General features: G+C 40.0%; 1 protein-coding gene across 1 annotated transcript in view; it reads right to left on the reverse strand.

The window, feature by feature from the left end:
- Window positions 1-5,872: 5,872 nt before the first annotated feature.
- The window catches only part of LOC132401340 (collagen alpha-1(IX) chain-like), a 110,666-nt gene continuing 99,284 nt past the window's right edge, over window positions 5,873-17,254 (reverse strand). The window contains exons 30-32 of the mRNA XM_059983469.1: window positions 12,694-12,882; window positions 11,705-11,782; window positions 5,873-6,968 (exon numbers count right to left, since the gene is read on the reverse strand). Of these exons, the coding sequence (XP_059839452.1) occupies window positions 6,784-6,968; window positions 11,705-11,782; window positions 12,694-12,882 (452 nt within the window). The 3' untranslated portion in view covers window positions 5,873-6,783. The remainder of the gene's footprint in view (window positions 6,969-11,704; window positions 11,783-12,693; window positions 12,883-17,254) is intronic.

Raw genomic sequence — 17,254 nt, forward strand, 5'->3', positions numbered from 1 at the left:
GATCTTAACTAAAAAAGCAATACGGAGAGAAAAAATCAGGTATGAGCTCAGTCTAGCCAGGAATATAAAAGGGGATAGCAAAAGCTTTTTTAGCTATGTGAAGAGAAAGAAGATAGTTAAGAACAATGTTGGCCCCTTGAAGAATGAATTGGGAGAAATTGTTATGGGAAACAGGGAAATGGCAACAGAATTTAATGCGTACTTTAGATCTGTCTTCACCAGGGAGGACACAAGCAATCTCCCAGATGTATGGATGGGCCAGGGTCATAAGATATCGGAAGAATTGAGACAGATTGACATTAGGAAAGAAACTGTGATGAGTAGACTGGTAGGACTGGAGGCTAATAAATCCCCGGATCCAGATGGTCTGCATCCGAGGGTTCTAAAAGAGGTGGCTCAGGAAATTGCAGATGCATTGGTAATCATTTTCCAATGTTCCTTAGATTCAGGATCAGTTCCTGAAGATTGGAGAGTGGCTAATGTTATCCCACTTTTCAAGAAGGGAGGGAAGGAGAAAACGGAGAACTATCGCCCTGTTAGCCTAACGTCAATCGTGGGGAAGATGCTTGAGTCCATTATTAAGGACAAAATCGTGGCACATCTTGATGGCAGTAATAGAATTAGGCCGAGCCAGCATGGATTTACCAAGGGCAAATCATGCTTGACTAATCTGTTGGAGTTTTTTGAGGGTGTAACAGGGATGTTAGACGAGGGTAAGCCAGTGGATGTTGTGTACCTAGATTTTCAGGAGGCATTCGATAAGGTGCCACATAGGAGATTGGTGAGTAAAATCAGAGCTCATGGCATTGGGGGCAGGATTTCAACATGGATAGAAAACTGGTTGGCAGATAGAAAGCAAAGGGTAGCAGTGAATGGGTGTTTCTCGGACTGGCTGGAGGTGACTAGTGGGGTACCACAGGGCTCTGTATTGAGACCACAGCTCTTTACGATCTATGTCAATGATTTTGATGAGGGCATTGAAAACTATATCAGCAAGTTTGCTGACGATACTAAACTGGGTGGCAGTGTGACACGCGAAGAGGACGTTAGGAGAATACAGGGAGACTTGGATAGGCTGGGTGAGTGGGCAGATACTTGGCAGATGTCATTCAATGTGAATAAATGTGAAGTTATCCACTTTGGAAGCAGGAACAAGAGGGCAGAGTATTGTCTGAACGGTGTAGAGTTAGGTAAGGGAGAAATGCAAAGAGACCTAGGAGTCCTAGTTCATCAGTCAATGAAAGTGAATGAGCAAGTGCAACAGGCAGTGAAGAGGGCAAATGGAATGTTGGCCTTTATTACAAGGGGAATTGAGTACAAGAGCAAGGATGTCCTTTTGCATTTGTACAGGGCCCTGGTGAGACCACACCTGGAATATTGTGTACAGTTTTGGTCTCCAGGTTTGAGGAAGGACATTCTGGCAATTGAGGAAGTGCAGCATAGATTCACTAGGTTGATTCCTGGGATGGCAGGGCTGTCTTACGCAGAGAGATTGGAGAGATTGGGCTTGTACACGCTGGAATTGAGGAGATTGAGAGGGGATCTGATTGAAACGTTTAAGATAATTAAAGGATTTGATAGGATTGAGGCAGGAAATATGTTCCAGGTGTTAGGAAAGTCCAGTACCAGAGGGCATGGATTGAGAATAAGAGGTCAGTTATTTAAAACAGAGTTGAAGAAGAACTTCTTCTCCCAGAGAGTTGTGGAGGTGTGGAATGCACTGCCTCGGAAGACGGTGGAGGCCAATTCTCTGGATGCTTTCAAGAAGGAGCTAGATAGATATCTGATGGATAGGGGAATCAAGGGATATGGGGACGAGGCAGGGACTGGGTATTGATAGTGAATGATCAGCCATGATCTCAGAATGGCGGTGCAGACTCGAGGGGCCGAATGGTCTACTTCAGCACCTATTGTCTATTGTAGTGAAACTCTTAGTCACTCTAGTGCATCAATAAGGCACAATAAACTTCCTCATTGAAAATGGTTTGCCTCTCTTTGAAGGCTTTTGGCACTCATCAGTCTTCATCCATACGATAGTTTGCACATAGGAACTTGTACCCGCAGATTTAACGTTACAGGTCTTAAGCCATCCATCTTACCATGTCACTTGCCCTTTTTCCCCAATTGCAATATCTAGTCCCATCATTATTTCCCTCAAGTTCCAGTTCCAAGTGACTAAAAGAGTTTCCTTCCTCTGCTCGAGCTTTTTTTAAGGAAGGAGCCCATATTCACATTGTTTAACCAAATGGAAAGAGTGCCATGGACTCAATAAAGCCACACAACATTCTCAACCTTCTGCCTTTCCCAGCATTTGTCCTGTCCAACTTTTCTTTATCCTCCTGCCAACTCTCTGCACTTGATAGGTTTCCCATTGTTGTCCTCAGATTTCCCTCCTTCAAATCATCTCTTGTATTCTGCCCATAGCAATGCATACAAAATGCTGGAGGAGCTCAGCAAGTCAGGGTGGCATAAATGGAGGAGAATAAACAGTTAACATTTCAGGCCGAGACCCTTTGTCAGCATATTAAGCCCATTGAGTTGAGGACTGAATTTGATCTAGACACCCACATTCAAGCACAAATTATAAATTTGTAGAAAGGAATAAAAGCAACAATGTTATAAGACTGTAAGACCATAGGATATAGGAGCAGTATTAGGCCATTTAGCCCATCAAATTTGCTCTGCTATTTCATCATGGTTGATCCATTTCTCTCTCAGCCCCGGTCTCTTGCCTTCTCCTCATACCATTTCATTCCTTGACTAATCAAGAATTGATCAACCTCTGCCTTAAATATAACCAATGATTTGGCTTCCACAGCCGCCATGTGGCAACTAATTCCACAGATTCACCACTCTCTGACTAAAGAAATTCCTCAACTCCATTCTGAATGGATGTCCCTCTATTCTGAGCTGTGTTTTCTGGTTTTAGACTCCCCACCATAGGAAACATCCTCTCCAAATCTACTCTGTCAAAGCCTTTCAACATTCAACAGGTTTCAGTGAGATCCAGTGAGTACAGGCCAAAGCCATCAAACACTCATATGATAAACCTTTCAATTTCAGAATAATTTTCATAAACCTCCTTTGAACCTTCTCCAATGAAACCTTTCTTAGATAAGTGGCCTAAAGTTGCCCAGAATACTCTAAATGGGGCCTCACCAGTACCTTACAAAGCCTTAACAATAGATCCTTGCTTTTATATTATAACCATCTCAGAAAGAATGCTGACTTTGCAATTGCCTGCCTCATCACTGACTAAACCTGCAAATTAACATCTAGGGAATCCTACATAAGGACTCCCATATCCCATTTCAGATTTTTGAATTTTCTCTCCACTTAGAATATTGTCTACCCTTTTATTCCTTTACCAAGGTGCATGATCATATACTTCCTGACTCTGTATTCTATCTGCCATTTCTTTGACCATTCTCCTAATCTGTCCAAGTCCTACATTAGTCTTTCTGCTTCTTCATCACTCCCTGCCCCTCCACTTAGCTTTGGATTGGCTGAAAATTTGTCCATAAAGGCATCAATTCCTTCATCCAAATTATTAATAGGCATCTGTTAGTCTCGTGAGACCATGGATTTGCGCCTTGGAAGGTTTCCAGGGTTGTACAGGAGACTGGCAGTTGCCCAAGCTGCAAGCCTTCCCCTCTCCACACCACCGATGTTGTCCAAGGGAAGGGCACTAGGACCCAAGCAGCTTGGCACTGGTGTCGTCTTAGAGCAATGTGTTGTTAAGTGCCTTGCTCAAGGATACAACACGCTGCCTCAGCTGAGGCTCAAACCGGTAACCTTCAGATCACTAGACTGATGCCTTATCCACTGGGCCACGCAGCAACATCCAAATCATTGACATATAATATAAAAAGAAGTGGTCCCAACACAGACTCCTGTGGAAATCACTAGTCACCAGCAGCCAACCAGAAAAGACTTCCTTTATTCCCACTCTTTGCCTTCTGCCAATCAGCCAATGCTCTATCCTTGCTAGTATCTTTCCTGCAATACCATAGGCTCTTCACTTGTAAAGCAGTCTCACGTGTGGTGCTTTGTCAAAGACCATATAACATATAACATCAGAAAAAGACCATCAGAAAATCCAAGACACAACATGCACCTTTTCTCCTTTGTCTATCCTACTTGCTATTTCTTCAAAGAATTCCAAGAGATATGTCAGGCAAGGAAACCATGCTGACTTTGGCCTATTTTATTATGTGCCCCCAAGTACCCTGAAGCTACATCCTTAACAATTGACTCGAACATGTTTCCAGACACTGAGGTCAGACCAACTGGCCTGTAATCTCATTGCTTCTGCCACTCCCCCTTCTTGAAAATTGGAGTGACATTTGCAATTTTCCATTCCTCTGAAACTATTCCAGAATCCATTGATTTTTGAGAGATCATTACTAATGCCTCTGCAATCAGCTTATCTCCTTCAGAATCCTGGGGTACAGACCATCTGGTCCAGGTGAGTTATCTACCTTCAGACCTTTCAGATTCTCAAACACCTTTTCCCTAGTAATGGCAGCTTCACTCACTTCTGACCCCGCTGCTGACATCTTGAACTTCTGGCCTACTGCTAATGTCTTCCACAGTGAAGAATGATGCAAAATACTTATTCAGTTTGTCCACCATTTCTTTGTCTCTCATCACTACCTCTCCAGCATCATTTTCCAACAGTCCAATATCTACTCTCGCCTCCTTTTTACGTTTTATGTATCTGAAGAAAATTTTGGTATCCTCTTTAATGTTATTGGCTAGCTCACCTTCATATTCCATCTTTTCCTTCTTTAGGACTTATTTAGTTGCCTTCTGGTGGTTTTTAAAAGTTTCTCAATCCTCTGATTTCCCTCATTTTTGCTCTATTATTAATGTCTCTCTTTGGCTTTTATGTTGGCTTTGACTTCCCGTCAGCCACAGTTGCATCATCCTACCTTCAGAAGCTACTTTTTCTTTGGGATACATCAATTGTGCATCTTCCGAATTGCCCTTTCATCAGCCTGTCTTTGCTAACAATCTCACTGCGTACTTTCTTTGTTTGTAAACCGACTAGGTCATCCACAGCCCTATCACTGTAGTTCCCATAACTAGCTGGTTATAATAGTACCAGCTAGTTATGGCAACAACAGAACTGGCTAAGATCCTATGAACAGTGATGAAGTTCTTACTTAGATATATCTATCAGACCATGTTGGTTGCATATTTTGGGAATTATCACTCCTTGCAGTTAGTTCTGCCATCATCTCTTCCTCACTCCCTCTCATTGTACTTCAGATGACCTCCTGGTCTTTATGGCACACACCTCCCTTCTGATCCTCTAGATCACAAAGTGATGGTCAATAAAATTGGGTTTGGGGAATGCCTCGGGTCTCTGTCATTGCAGGAAAATAGTCTCTTAACAGCTTGCAATCCCAGCCTTTCCTCTGCAACTAAATACTGGCACCAATGCTAAATGTAAAGTTATTTATTTAAGATTGGTACTATTTCTTTCAGGAGAAGGCACGCTAAACATTTATGTGCTATTAAACGAGGTTTTGATTGTGCTACCATGAATTCACATGGGTGACATTTGCAACTCTGTATCAGCAATCCATTATGGAACAGGTGACTTTCCAGGCAAATTTGTCCTTACTTCCTTTCCAGTTAATAAATAAGCATCATAACAAATAAAAATACAATAAAGTTAAACATTCAACAAATAACTATTTAAATTAGTCACTTATTGCAAATAAATGGTGTGATACTTTTAATTCATAATTTTCTTTTTTTTTACAAAGAACAGAAAGACATGTATACTACAAATCTCTGATCTAGAGAAAAGGTCTGAAAATAAAACTCAACAATGGCCTGAATGTACTGACTGATTAGGCTGCTAGCTATTTGAACTGACCATTCATAAAAAACATGCACTTCTTGAAGAAATTTGCATTTATTACATTCTTCTAAAATAATAAACAATATCACTACAGAGTGATAAAATAAATAACATATTTTTTCCAAATGTATTAGTTTTCTAGTTTCCATAAATGAAATTATTCTTTACAACATGAAAATGCCAATTTAACCAAGGATTCTAAAAGCAGAGTAGTCCAAGTTAGAATCAAAGAATTTCATGCACACCAGAGCAAAGTGTGTGGGATGAAATATCCATCACTCATTCTATTAAATAATGTTACCCAAGAAGAAAAAAAGTGATTCTCCTTGAATAATCCCAGAATCAGACATGTATGGAGATTTACAGCACACAGGGATCCCATTTGGCATGTTTTAACATGAATGGTCTCTGACAATTTTTGTACAAAATGGAATGTTTATTATTTCCTGTTAGCAGGTTTAGTATACAATATAGTACAAACAATTCAGCAAAACTTCATCAATTGGCTTTACAAGTTTAGTATTCTTTTAATTTTACAAGGTGAAATGGAAAATATTATTTCTGAGGTAATAATTAACACAACCTTCTCTTTTAAGTTATTTATAGGAAAGTAATGGGGACTCTGTAACCCACCAGGGAGGGGAAGTATTAGGAAATTATCAAAAGTACAACTTCTTTTGGTCATCTTTTAATTTTAATATACATCCAATGGAGAACTGTGGTTTAGTTTCTTATGGAGCACCATCAGTTGGAATTACATTATCAAGTACAATTTATTTTTCAAAATATAACAGTGTTATAAAATTAAACATTGAAGTCCATTTCCCAGATTAAAACTTATGTAGGTTTCAGTTCTCCTCTTTTTCTCTGCAACCTGCTCCACATTTTAACAGTTAAGCTTTAATAGTTCATGGTCCTTTTACATTTTCTGGTGGTGGTGCTCGTATAGCTAGTGTGCAAGCAGAAGACTCACAGTAGCCAGGAGGTCCTGCACGCCCAGGTGGACCAGGAATACCAGGCTGTCCAGCCTTTCCAGGCGGCCCTCTCATACCATCACGGCCATCCCTACCAAAGCTGTTCTTGCCAGGCTCCCCTATACCGAAGAAAGGCAATGGTATTATTAGTACCTGTGGCTCATATGAAATACAGACTATTGCTATCCATCTTTATTAAATACTGCACCCTATTTGAGCATGTTTTCTTCCGAAGTACTACTGAACTATTCCCACTGATGAACAAGCAAACTAAAGAGAGACAGAAACAGAACTACAGTATTCCTCAACCATTTCTGAAAAAAAAAATTGGATTTCTTTCCCCTAAAGGCTGTGGATCTGACTTGCGAGATTCAAGTCAGAAATTGACCAAGTATAAGTAGGTTAGGCTATCTGTTGCCTTGTTAATTAATTAATTAATTAATTAATTAGTGTGCTGCCCCGCACTTTTTTGAGCACTTTATGTAGTCCTGTGCAGGGCTGTAGTCTAGTGTAGTTTTTGTGTTGTTTTATGTAGTTTAGTGTAGCTTTGAGTTGTCTCACATAATCTAGTGTAGTTTTGTGTTGTTTCATGTAGCACCATGGTCCTGGAGAAACATAGTTTCATTTTTTCTGTGTACTGTACCAGCAGTTTATGGTCGAAATGACAATAAAAAGTGACTTGACTTGACAATGTTCATTTAATTACTGGGGGTGCCAGCACAATCCTCACTGAATTGATTTGACGCAAACGATGCATTTCACTGTACTGTATGTGGACCACCACCATCCAGGCCATGCTCTCTTCTCACTGCTGCTTCCAGGAAGGAGGTACAGGAGCCTCAGAACCCATACCACCAGGTTCAGGAGAAGTTATTACCTCTCAGCCATCAGGCCTTTCAACCAGAGGGGATAACTTCACTCAACTTCACCTGCCCAATCACTCAACTGTTCCCACAATCTATGGACTCATTTTCAAGGAGTTTTCATTTCATGTTCTTCATATTTATTGCTTCTTTTTTTTTCTCTTTTTGTATTTGCACTGTTTGTTGCCTTTTGCACTCTGATTATTTGTCCATCCTGTTGGGTGAGTTCTTTCATTTCTTGTATATACTGTGAATACCCACAGGAAAATGAATCTCAGGGTTGTACATGATGCCATATATGTACTTCAGTAATAAATTTGCTTTGAACTTTGATGTTCAATGTTTGACTCCATTTTGCCGACTAAAAATGCTATTGCTGATTAAAGTGACAAGGGAGATTGAAACATCAGGGCAAATGCAAAAGCTTGGAGATCGTTTGGGTGCTTAGCGCTCTCCAGTCCCTGAAAGGATTCCAGGAAACAGAGGCAACATGTGGCGAGAAGGCTACAGGACAGGATGCAGACTGTTGCTTGACTCCATTTCACTGACTGAAACTTCCATTGTTCACCAATTGAAGTGAGGATGGAGATGAAGCATCAACTAAGTGTGATGGGTGATGCCAGCTGCCTGTCTTTTGATCGACCTGCTATGGGGGGAAAGGTTTATGAGGAGAATGTTACCCAGGTTTTCTGCATTTTTGATGTGGACTTGGACTTGCGCTTTTTTCAGTCTTACAGTTTTTATATTCTGTGTTTTTCACCCGATCTTTCTTGGTTTTTTTTTGTGCTGAGAGGGAGATTTGGGGGTCAATGTGTCTGTTCTGTTTTGTTCATTTTCTGGTGTGGGAGGAGGGATTTGGGGGTCGATGCGCCTGCTCCATTTTTGATCATATTTTGTCCTGTGAGAGGGGTTTTGGGGATCAATGATCGTGCTGCATTTCTTGTCTTTCTTGGTTTCATGGCTACTTGGAGAAGATGAATTTTAACTTATATATACACTTTGATAATAAATGAACCTGTGAATTTTGTTAATTTGAACAAATACATGTTGTAATGATAAATACAGATGCTTTTCATTGCAATATTTTGAGGATAGGTTTGACAGTTTTCTTTTTCTTCAGGGAGACATCGGGCAACGAGGTCTACTGGGTGAGTCTGGCCCCAAGGGTGATCTAGTTAGTAGTGTCACTCATTCCTGTTTTTGGGTATGTATGTGTAAGCTTTGCATATTTATTAGATCATACTGTAATTCATCCGATTGATGAGTATTAACTATAGAATTTAAACATAGCATTATTTTTGTAACCATCAAAAAAAGAACAGAAACATCATGGAAGAATATAGAACAAGAGCTAACAGCACCAATAAGGACTTTCTCCTCATAGGTACATCGACCAAAAAATGTGATTTGCATTACGGTCCAATTTTAACCCATATGCTACAAATGTTTAGAGCAACAGAAAAATTCTGAAAATTTAAAAGCGTATGGTGCAAACCCTCTCCATTATGGAACAATAATCATCTCCTATCTGGGCAAAGCCATTCACTAACAGAACTTGGGAGGATAAAGGTATTATAATTCTTCAAGATATTAATGGGGCAAGTACTATCCCGAGCTTTCATGAACTAGTATCTTGATATAATATTGATAAACATTCTCTTTTCTTCTACTTTAGAGTAAGATCAGCTTGTAAAGCCTACGGGGTTCCCTGGGGGTCAGATTTAAAGGACCATCCCATTTTTAGTTGGATACAGAGTGCTCCAGGACAGATAGTGTCATATATCATAAATTAAACTCCCAGAAATATATGCCCACATCAGGAATGAAAGCCTGGGATGGGGACATATCTGAAATGGGACAAGACTTAGACTGGGATGCGATTTGGGATAATGCAGCTGGTGCTTCGAAAAACTCAAATCATCGGTATATACACTTGAAATTTGGTCATAGAGCATATCTAACACTGAGAAATAACATCAAAAGGGACTGGTTCCTGACCCATATTGCTCATTTGCCCCCAGAGAGCCGTTGGCTCTTTTATACATGGTGGATGGGAATGTCCAGGGGCTTTTGATTTGTGGGGGATGGTTATCAGTACTCTTACAGGACTAATGGGGGTACAATTACCAATGGACCCCACTGTACCTCTTCTAAATGATGACTCCCACCTTTCCCTTACGGAAAAACCACGTCAAGTCTGGCTGGCAGGCCTGACTGCAGCTAAGAAGATTGTAGTCCAACGTTGGAAACCTCCCCATGATACTCACTGGCTTCGGAGGTTTTTGAACATTTTTTACCTGGAACTATCATCAGCAAGAGTAAATGATGCACGACCAAACACAATCTTAATGTGGACAAATTTGATATCTAACTTAAAAGAACTTCTGCTAAAATAGGAATGCTCTGTCTACGTATGCACTACTATTCAGTTGGTTGGTGGAGGGGAGAGAGAGGGGTGGAGATGAGGGTTGGGGATGGCTGGGTTAAACAGTCAAAATGTAATCTGCAACTGGTTGCATTGAATGTAATTTGTTGGTGTTGCAATAAAAGTTAGTGATAAAAAAGAACAGAATCAAGATGAGTAGAAAAAACACTTAGTTCGTTGTTATTAGTTTGTACCCACTACCTGAAAAATGTGGCACGAACAAATCTGACGGCAACTTTCAAAAAGGAATTGGTTAAATACTTGCTGAGGAAAATTTGCCAAGTCTGGATGAATGGAGAGAACTAGGACAAATTTAGATAGTTTTTTTAAAGAGATGGCACAACCATTGGAAATCAGTCTAAACAGGCAGGAATTGTTAAGGAAATCAGTGGAAGTGTTGCATAAGAGGTGGTTGGTGGAGATTTTAAACTGTGTGTAGATGGAGATGGGGCTGAGCTGAAAACTCAGCTTCCAAAGGTGAAATGAAGGAAGGCAAGAAATAACAGAGAATGGAGATAAATTGAGACAAGGGCACAAATGGATATGTTGATGAGGATGAAGATATTCCCAGATAGGGAGGATCATTACAGGAACTGCAGGTCTGCATGGACTGTTGAGCAGGACCAGCGTTGTATTGGTAATAGAGGTCTCAGGAGAACAACTACAAAACTATGGGAAATTGAAGACTGTGGATGACAAGGAAAAAAGTCAAGTTTTCACTTGTGTGAGAAGGAGATTGTAATGTTTTAGACATGGTTGTAAGGAATTTCACTGGTGTTGCCTCATGTTCAGCAAGGGAAAGTAGGCCCTTGCTGAACATGAGCATATGGCCTCCAAGTTGTCCAAGAATTGCTGCATGCACAAATAGGGGGATTCCATATCCATATCCAGTTTGATCCAACTACCTTACTGGAATTGCAAGGGTCTCTCATTACTGTCCTCAAACTTTTCCCTCTCTTCCTCCTCCTCAAGCAGAACACTATAAACATCTTCTGGACTGATCTGGAGTTCACATCAAAAGAAATTCTAGGAACTGGATCTGTTGCTTCAACATACATCAGTTGTGTGCTCAATAGTGCTGAATATCTATAGTTCAAAGATAATTCTGTTTCAGGATTTTGCTATTAGATAAAGACAGAGAACACATGCAGTAATACTAAGCAAATCTTCCTAACTTGGATAAAGAAATAAGCTGGGTCACTATCGTCGTTTTCAACCTGATCTGAACACAAATACACATCTGACCTGACCCAAACCTGACCGCCAGATCTCATCGGGCTTGGCTCAGATAACCCACCACTGGAATGTTCCTTTGATTAAATTAGATGAACCATTTACTATGTGCAGAGGAAACAGATACATAATTTTATGGTCAGCTTGATAAATCTGTTGTAAATAACATGGCAGTAAAACTGCAATACAGACCATTGTCTTGGTAAGAAATAGATACATTCTTAAAAGCTTAAGCAACAACACAAAATAATAATAATCACAAAACGTCATCCTTAAAAGTTTGCAAACAATAAAAAAGATTAGGCCAGTTGATTTTAGCCTTGTTTGCTCATACCTGGTAGACCTTGTGGCCCGGGCAAACCCCTGGGTCCTCTTCCTGGCAGTCCCTTATCACCCTTATCACCTTGTTCACCTGCACAGAAATTCATGTTATACATTGACATAGAACAAATAGGGAAATTACCATAACAAAAATGTTAGAATTGAATAAGTAAAATAATATTTTGTTATTGCAGCCCTATTGCCATCATTCAACTTCTTTTTTAATAAACAAATTTAGGCTATGTTATATAACCACGTAACAATTACAGCACAGAAACAGGCCATCTTGGCCCTTCTAGTCCATGCCAAACACTTACTCTCACCTAGTCCCACCTACCTGTACTCAGCCCATAACCCTCCATTCCTTTCCTGTCCATATACCTATCCTATTTTTTTTTAAATGACAAAATCGAACCTGCCTCTACCACTTCTACTGGAAGTTCGTTCCACACAGCTACCTCTCTCTGAGTAAAGAAGTTCCCCTTCATGATACCCCTAAATTTTTGCCCCCTAACTCTCAACTCATGTCCTCTTGTTTGAATCTGCCCTACTCTCAATGGAAAAAGTCTATCCACGTCAACTCTATCTATCCCCCTCATAATTTTAAATACCTCTATCAAGTCCCCCATCAACCTTCTACGCTCCAAAGAATAAAGACCTAACTTGTTTAACCTTTATCAAGTTTGGAGAAGTAATGCTTAATAAAGACCAGTTAATTCAAACTTCAAAAATCTGTAGTTACATTAAGAATAAACTTGACCGACAAAGCATGTAATGTATATGTTAAAGGGTTGCATAAGAAAGTTTTGGCAATTCACCAAGACATGAAACTGTGTAAGTATACTATAATATTAAACTGGTTGATCTGAAATTTTCATTATTCTTTCAGCCTTTCTGAATCTGCAACCTTCTGACAATATGGTTTATGTGCAAGTAAGTATTATCATCCATGTATTTTAAAAGGAAGTGTTTGGCAGAAGCAATGTTTTGCTTGACCATTACCTTTTTGTCCTTTGTAACCAATTATGCCAGGTGGTCCTTTGAGGCCAGTGAGTCCACGAGCTCCTGGTTGTCCAGGGAAGCCATTGTCTCCAGGTGGACCTGGGGGGCCAGGTGGTCCAGGACGTCCTGGCATACCCATGATTCCAGATTCAGGTCGCCTCAGGCTGGAAGCCAAATGAGCCAAGTGTTCTGTCGGGTTATAGCAGGTCAGCAAATTACACAATGCCACTAAAACAAAGTAAGATGCATTTTTGCTCTGCATACTTGCTACAGTATGTGCAATCCTTTCCTGTGATAGAAATGTAGAACATAAAGCTCTGGTGAAAGCCAGTCAGATAAACTGATCACTTAAGTGTTTGCTCCCCCATACAATTTCCTTCCCACCCCTCTTTATTTAAACACTCTCAGCCACACATTCTATTTGTTTTTCAATGTTCATCTAACGTCCCTTGATCTGCAACACCTTAACAATACTTTGCAGGTGCAAATTCCACATTCTGTTGAAACAAATATTTGCAATTCCTTTTGGAGTAATATGAAATTCTAGAACTTAGAACATAGAATAGTACAGGCCCTTCAGCTCACAATATTGTGCCGACCCTTAAGCCCTGCCTCCCATATAACCCCCCACCTTAAATTTCTCCATATACCTGTCTAGTAGTCTCTTAAACTTCACTAGTGTATCTGCCTCCACCACTGACTCAGGCACTGCATTCCACACACCAACCACTCTCTGAGTAAAAAACTTTCCTCTAATATCCCCCTTGAATTTCCCACCCCTTACCTTAAAGCCATGTCCTCTTGTACTGAGCAGTGGTGCCCTGGGGAAGTGGCACTAGTTGTCCACTCTATCTATTCCTCTTAATATCTTGTACACCTCTATTACATCTCCTCTCATCCTCCTTCTCTCCAAACCTCCTCCTCTCTAGCTCCCTTAATCTCTGATCATAATGAATACTCTCTAAGCCAGGCAGCATCCTGGTAAGTCTCCTCTGTACCCTTTCCAATGCTTCCCCATCCTTCCTATAGTGAGGTGACAGAACTGGATATAATATTCCATGTGTGACCTTTACCAGAGTTTTATAGAGCTGTATCATTACCTCGCAGCTCTTAAACTCTGTCCCTTGACTTATGAAAGCTAACACCCCATAAGCTTTCTTAACCACCCTATCTACCTGTGAGGCAACTTTCAGAGATCTGTGGACATGTACCTCCAGATCCCTCTGTCCTCCACACTACACTCCACCTCAGTTCTCAGTGTATTTACATAATAACTGTGAAAATATTGACAATTTTCTAATACTGAAACATTGCGATGACAAGTGTTATTTATAAAGACATTCTGTTGAACTAGGTTAGACATAATGAGGCAGCATCCATCAACAGAGAACCACAGAAGAAACTTCGATTTGAAAGTTAACTTCATCAGTGCAGAGAGTAATTTGAAGAGCAATAATCTGCAGGGCAATGGTCTATAAAATATGGGATAAAGCTTTGGTCCATTTTGGCTTGCCTGGATACAATGGGTTGACCAGTTCCTGTCATGCAACAAATTTCTATAATCCTATTGTAAACATTCTGTTCAAGAAAAAGGATAAGTATTGACCTATCATTCATTTAATTAACCTCATAACTGACTTTAATCCTAAAATTTATGTTACTTCAATGACCAATCAGTCTCTGTAGAGCACCTTGCGACAATCAGCCTGATTGAGGGCGTTGTTTTAGTGCCATAGTTCTACTTGGGTTATTCAAATTAATCAATTAACGTCTCTGTGAGCTCTGAGTTCAAATGAAATTAATTAGGTAATTATCAAATGTAGATCCATTTCCCAAAATATCCTATATTTCAGTCCAACACTATAAAGCAAAGTGCAGTGAACCTGTGAAATTTATTGCCACAGACAGCTGTGACAGCCAAGTCATTAGGTATATTTAATGTGGAGGTTGGCAGGTTCTTGAGTAGTAGGGGTGTCAAAGGTTACGGAGGAAGGGCAGGAGAATGGGGTTCGGTGGGATAATAAATCAGCCAGGATGGAATGGCAGAGCAGACTCAATGGGCCAAGTGACCTAATTTTGCTCTATGTCTGATGGTCTTATATACAGTGAGAATTAGAGTTCTGCTTGAGTTTGAAAATTAAATCTGATTCTGATTCTGACCTGACTTCACCCCAAGACACATAGAACAATGGAAAAAAAAGGTTTGCTAAACAGACCAGACATGGAGTAAAGCCAGAGGTACATACAATAACACTAATATAATTTTCATGAGCTGGACAAAGTACTGAGCGGGCCAGCACACCTCAGCTCAACCAGAGCCCAACAGGCCATGTATGTCAGTGCATTTTAGGCTTTGGGAAGATAGTCACATGCCAATGGCAATGTTCAACTGATTACACTAGATTAAACATTTTATTTACTTTGTTATGCATTCTTGATGCACAACTTTACTTATTTGGTGCAAACATTTTTTTGCTGAGATCTGGAATCTGAAAGGATTGAGAAAGCAAGTCAAAAAGGACTTTCAAAAGGAATTTGTTAAGAGGAGAAAGCTACAAGGTATGGTGAAAATGTATGATACAGATAAATTGGCTTCCTTTTCTGCTGTATAATTGCACACTCTATGAAAAAAAGAACAGAAATGTTCAGAGCACATTGTAGAGATCATGATTCTAGACTGTGTTTGATGTGTACATATTTGATGCTGATAACTGTAGTCGTTGTAATAAATTTCCTTTGCACATCAAAATCCCTGAACACAATATGCCCTGTAGTAATAGTAAATGTATGTAAATCCTGCTCAAAGAGTTAGCCCTGTTTGCATCACATGTAGAATAGTACTGTGGCACAAAAATCCAGCAGCTACACTACAGAGTTATAATTCTGGAAACACACAGTGTCTGCTGGGAAATTCATTTTAATTAAATGAATCTGAAATTAAGAGACGTTTTGAGTAACGGTGGACATGTTAATGAGAGAGAATGCATGAGGTTTTGTATGATTAGTAACTTTCCGAGGAAGACAATCCACAAACCTTACACAGTCTGCTCACTTAGCAAGTTACTCAGTTTTAGGTGAAGCTGGGAGTGAGCATCTCAAAAATGGAGGGTGAGTAAAATCAGGAGGTTCATCTGGTTTAACATGAAAGAACTGTGTTTTTGGTGACTGCTGACTAGTTATAAAGCTAAAGAGAAGCATGGATGCTGGTTAGATTCTAATGTAAGATTCTTAGATCTTTCCAGAAGACTTATATAGGGTCAACAGTCAGAAGTGCTAAACATATTAAATCAAGGCGTTGCACATATTAAAACAATTTGCTAGAAAAGGTAAAGATAGAATTTCTTGTGATGGAGGGATATCTGCAATCTTAGAACTAGATCATTCAGGAGGGAGAACACAACACAATTGGACATAAATGTAGAAATGTAGAATTCCTTCCCATTTATTTCAGTTTGGAGTTAATTTCTGGCATCCTCTGTATGTCCTCCCCATAGAATACATGGATTTTCTCCAGGTGATCCGGTTTCCTCCCACAATTCAAAGACGTACCAGGTAGATTAATTGGTCGTTGTAGGTTGTCCCATGATTAGGTTAGGGGCTGTTGGGGATTGCTGGGTGGACATGACTTGAAGGGTTAGAAAGGCCTACTCTGGACTACATCAATGAACAAATTAAATAAATAAATATGTGTAGGAGCTGGGGAAATTTGAATACAATTAACTGCACAAATCTTAACAGCATTGATGCACAGAGGGATTCAAGTGTTCCTTGAAAATGGCCAAGCAAGTAGACAGGATGGTTAAAAAAAAGGTGTATGTCATGTTTACCTTCATTCATCAGGACACTGAATATAAAAGTAAGATGTCTTGTTGCAGCCACAAGATTAAAAATTTAGTCAAATTATATTTGGAGTATTTGTGCAGTTTTGGTGGTCCCATTACAGAAAGGGTGTGAAGACAGTGGAAAGGATACAGAAGAGGTTTACCAATATGCTGCCTGGATTAGAGAGTATGCGCTATAACGAAAGATTGGACTCCTGATAAAGGGGAGATCTGACAAAGATTTTTTTTAAATAATGAGAGGCACAGAATAGGTAGACAGTCAGAATCTTTATTCCAGGCGAGAACTATCAAATAGGTGAGGGGGAATCTTTTTATGAAGAGGGTTCAGAGGGTGGTTGGTGTCTAGAGTGGGTTACCAGAGGCTATGGTTTAAGCAGGTATTTGGTGGAGTTTATGAGGCTTGTAGATAGACACATGGATATGAAGGCAATGGAGGATATGGATAATATACAGGAAGAGGACACTTAATTTAAATTGGCATCAGGTTGGGCTCAAAATCAAAAGTCAAATGGCCTCTCCAGAGCTGAACTGCTCTATGTTCTGTGAGATGGCTGCAGAGACACTGGATGCATTGGCTGAAACTTTTCAGAACTCACCAGATTCTCAGAGGAAAACTGCCATTGTAACTTCTTTGTTCGAAAAAAAGAGAAAGGCAGAAGGCAGGGAACGAAAGGCCAGTTCCTATAACGGTTATTATTTGCAAGATGCTTGAGTCAAAC

The sequence above is a fragment of the Hypanus sabinus genome, chromosome 10, assembly GCF_030144855.1.
Source record: "Hypanus sabinus isolate sHypSab1 chromosome 10, sHypSab1.hap1, whole genome shotgun sequence".
NCBI classification, from domain to species: Eukaryota; Metazoa; Chordata; class Chondrichthyes; order Myliobatiformes; family Dasyatidae; genus Hypanus; species Hypanus sabinus.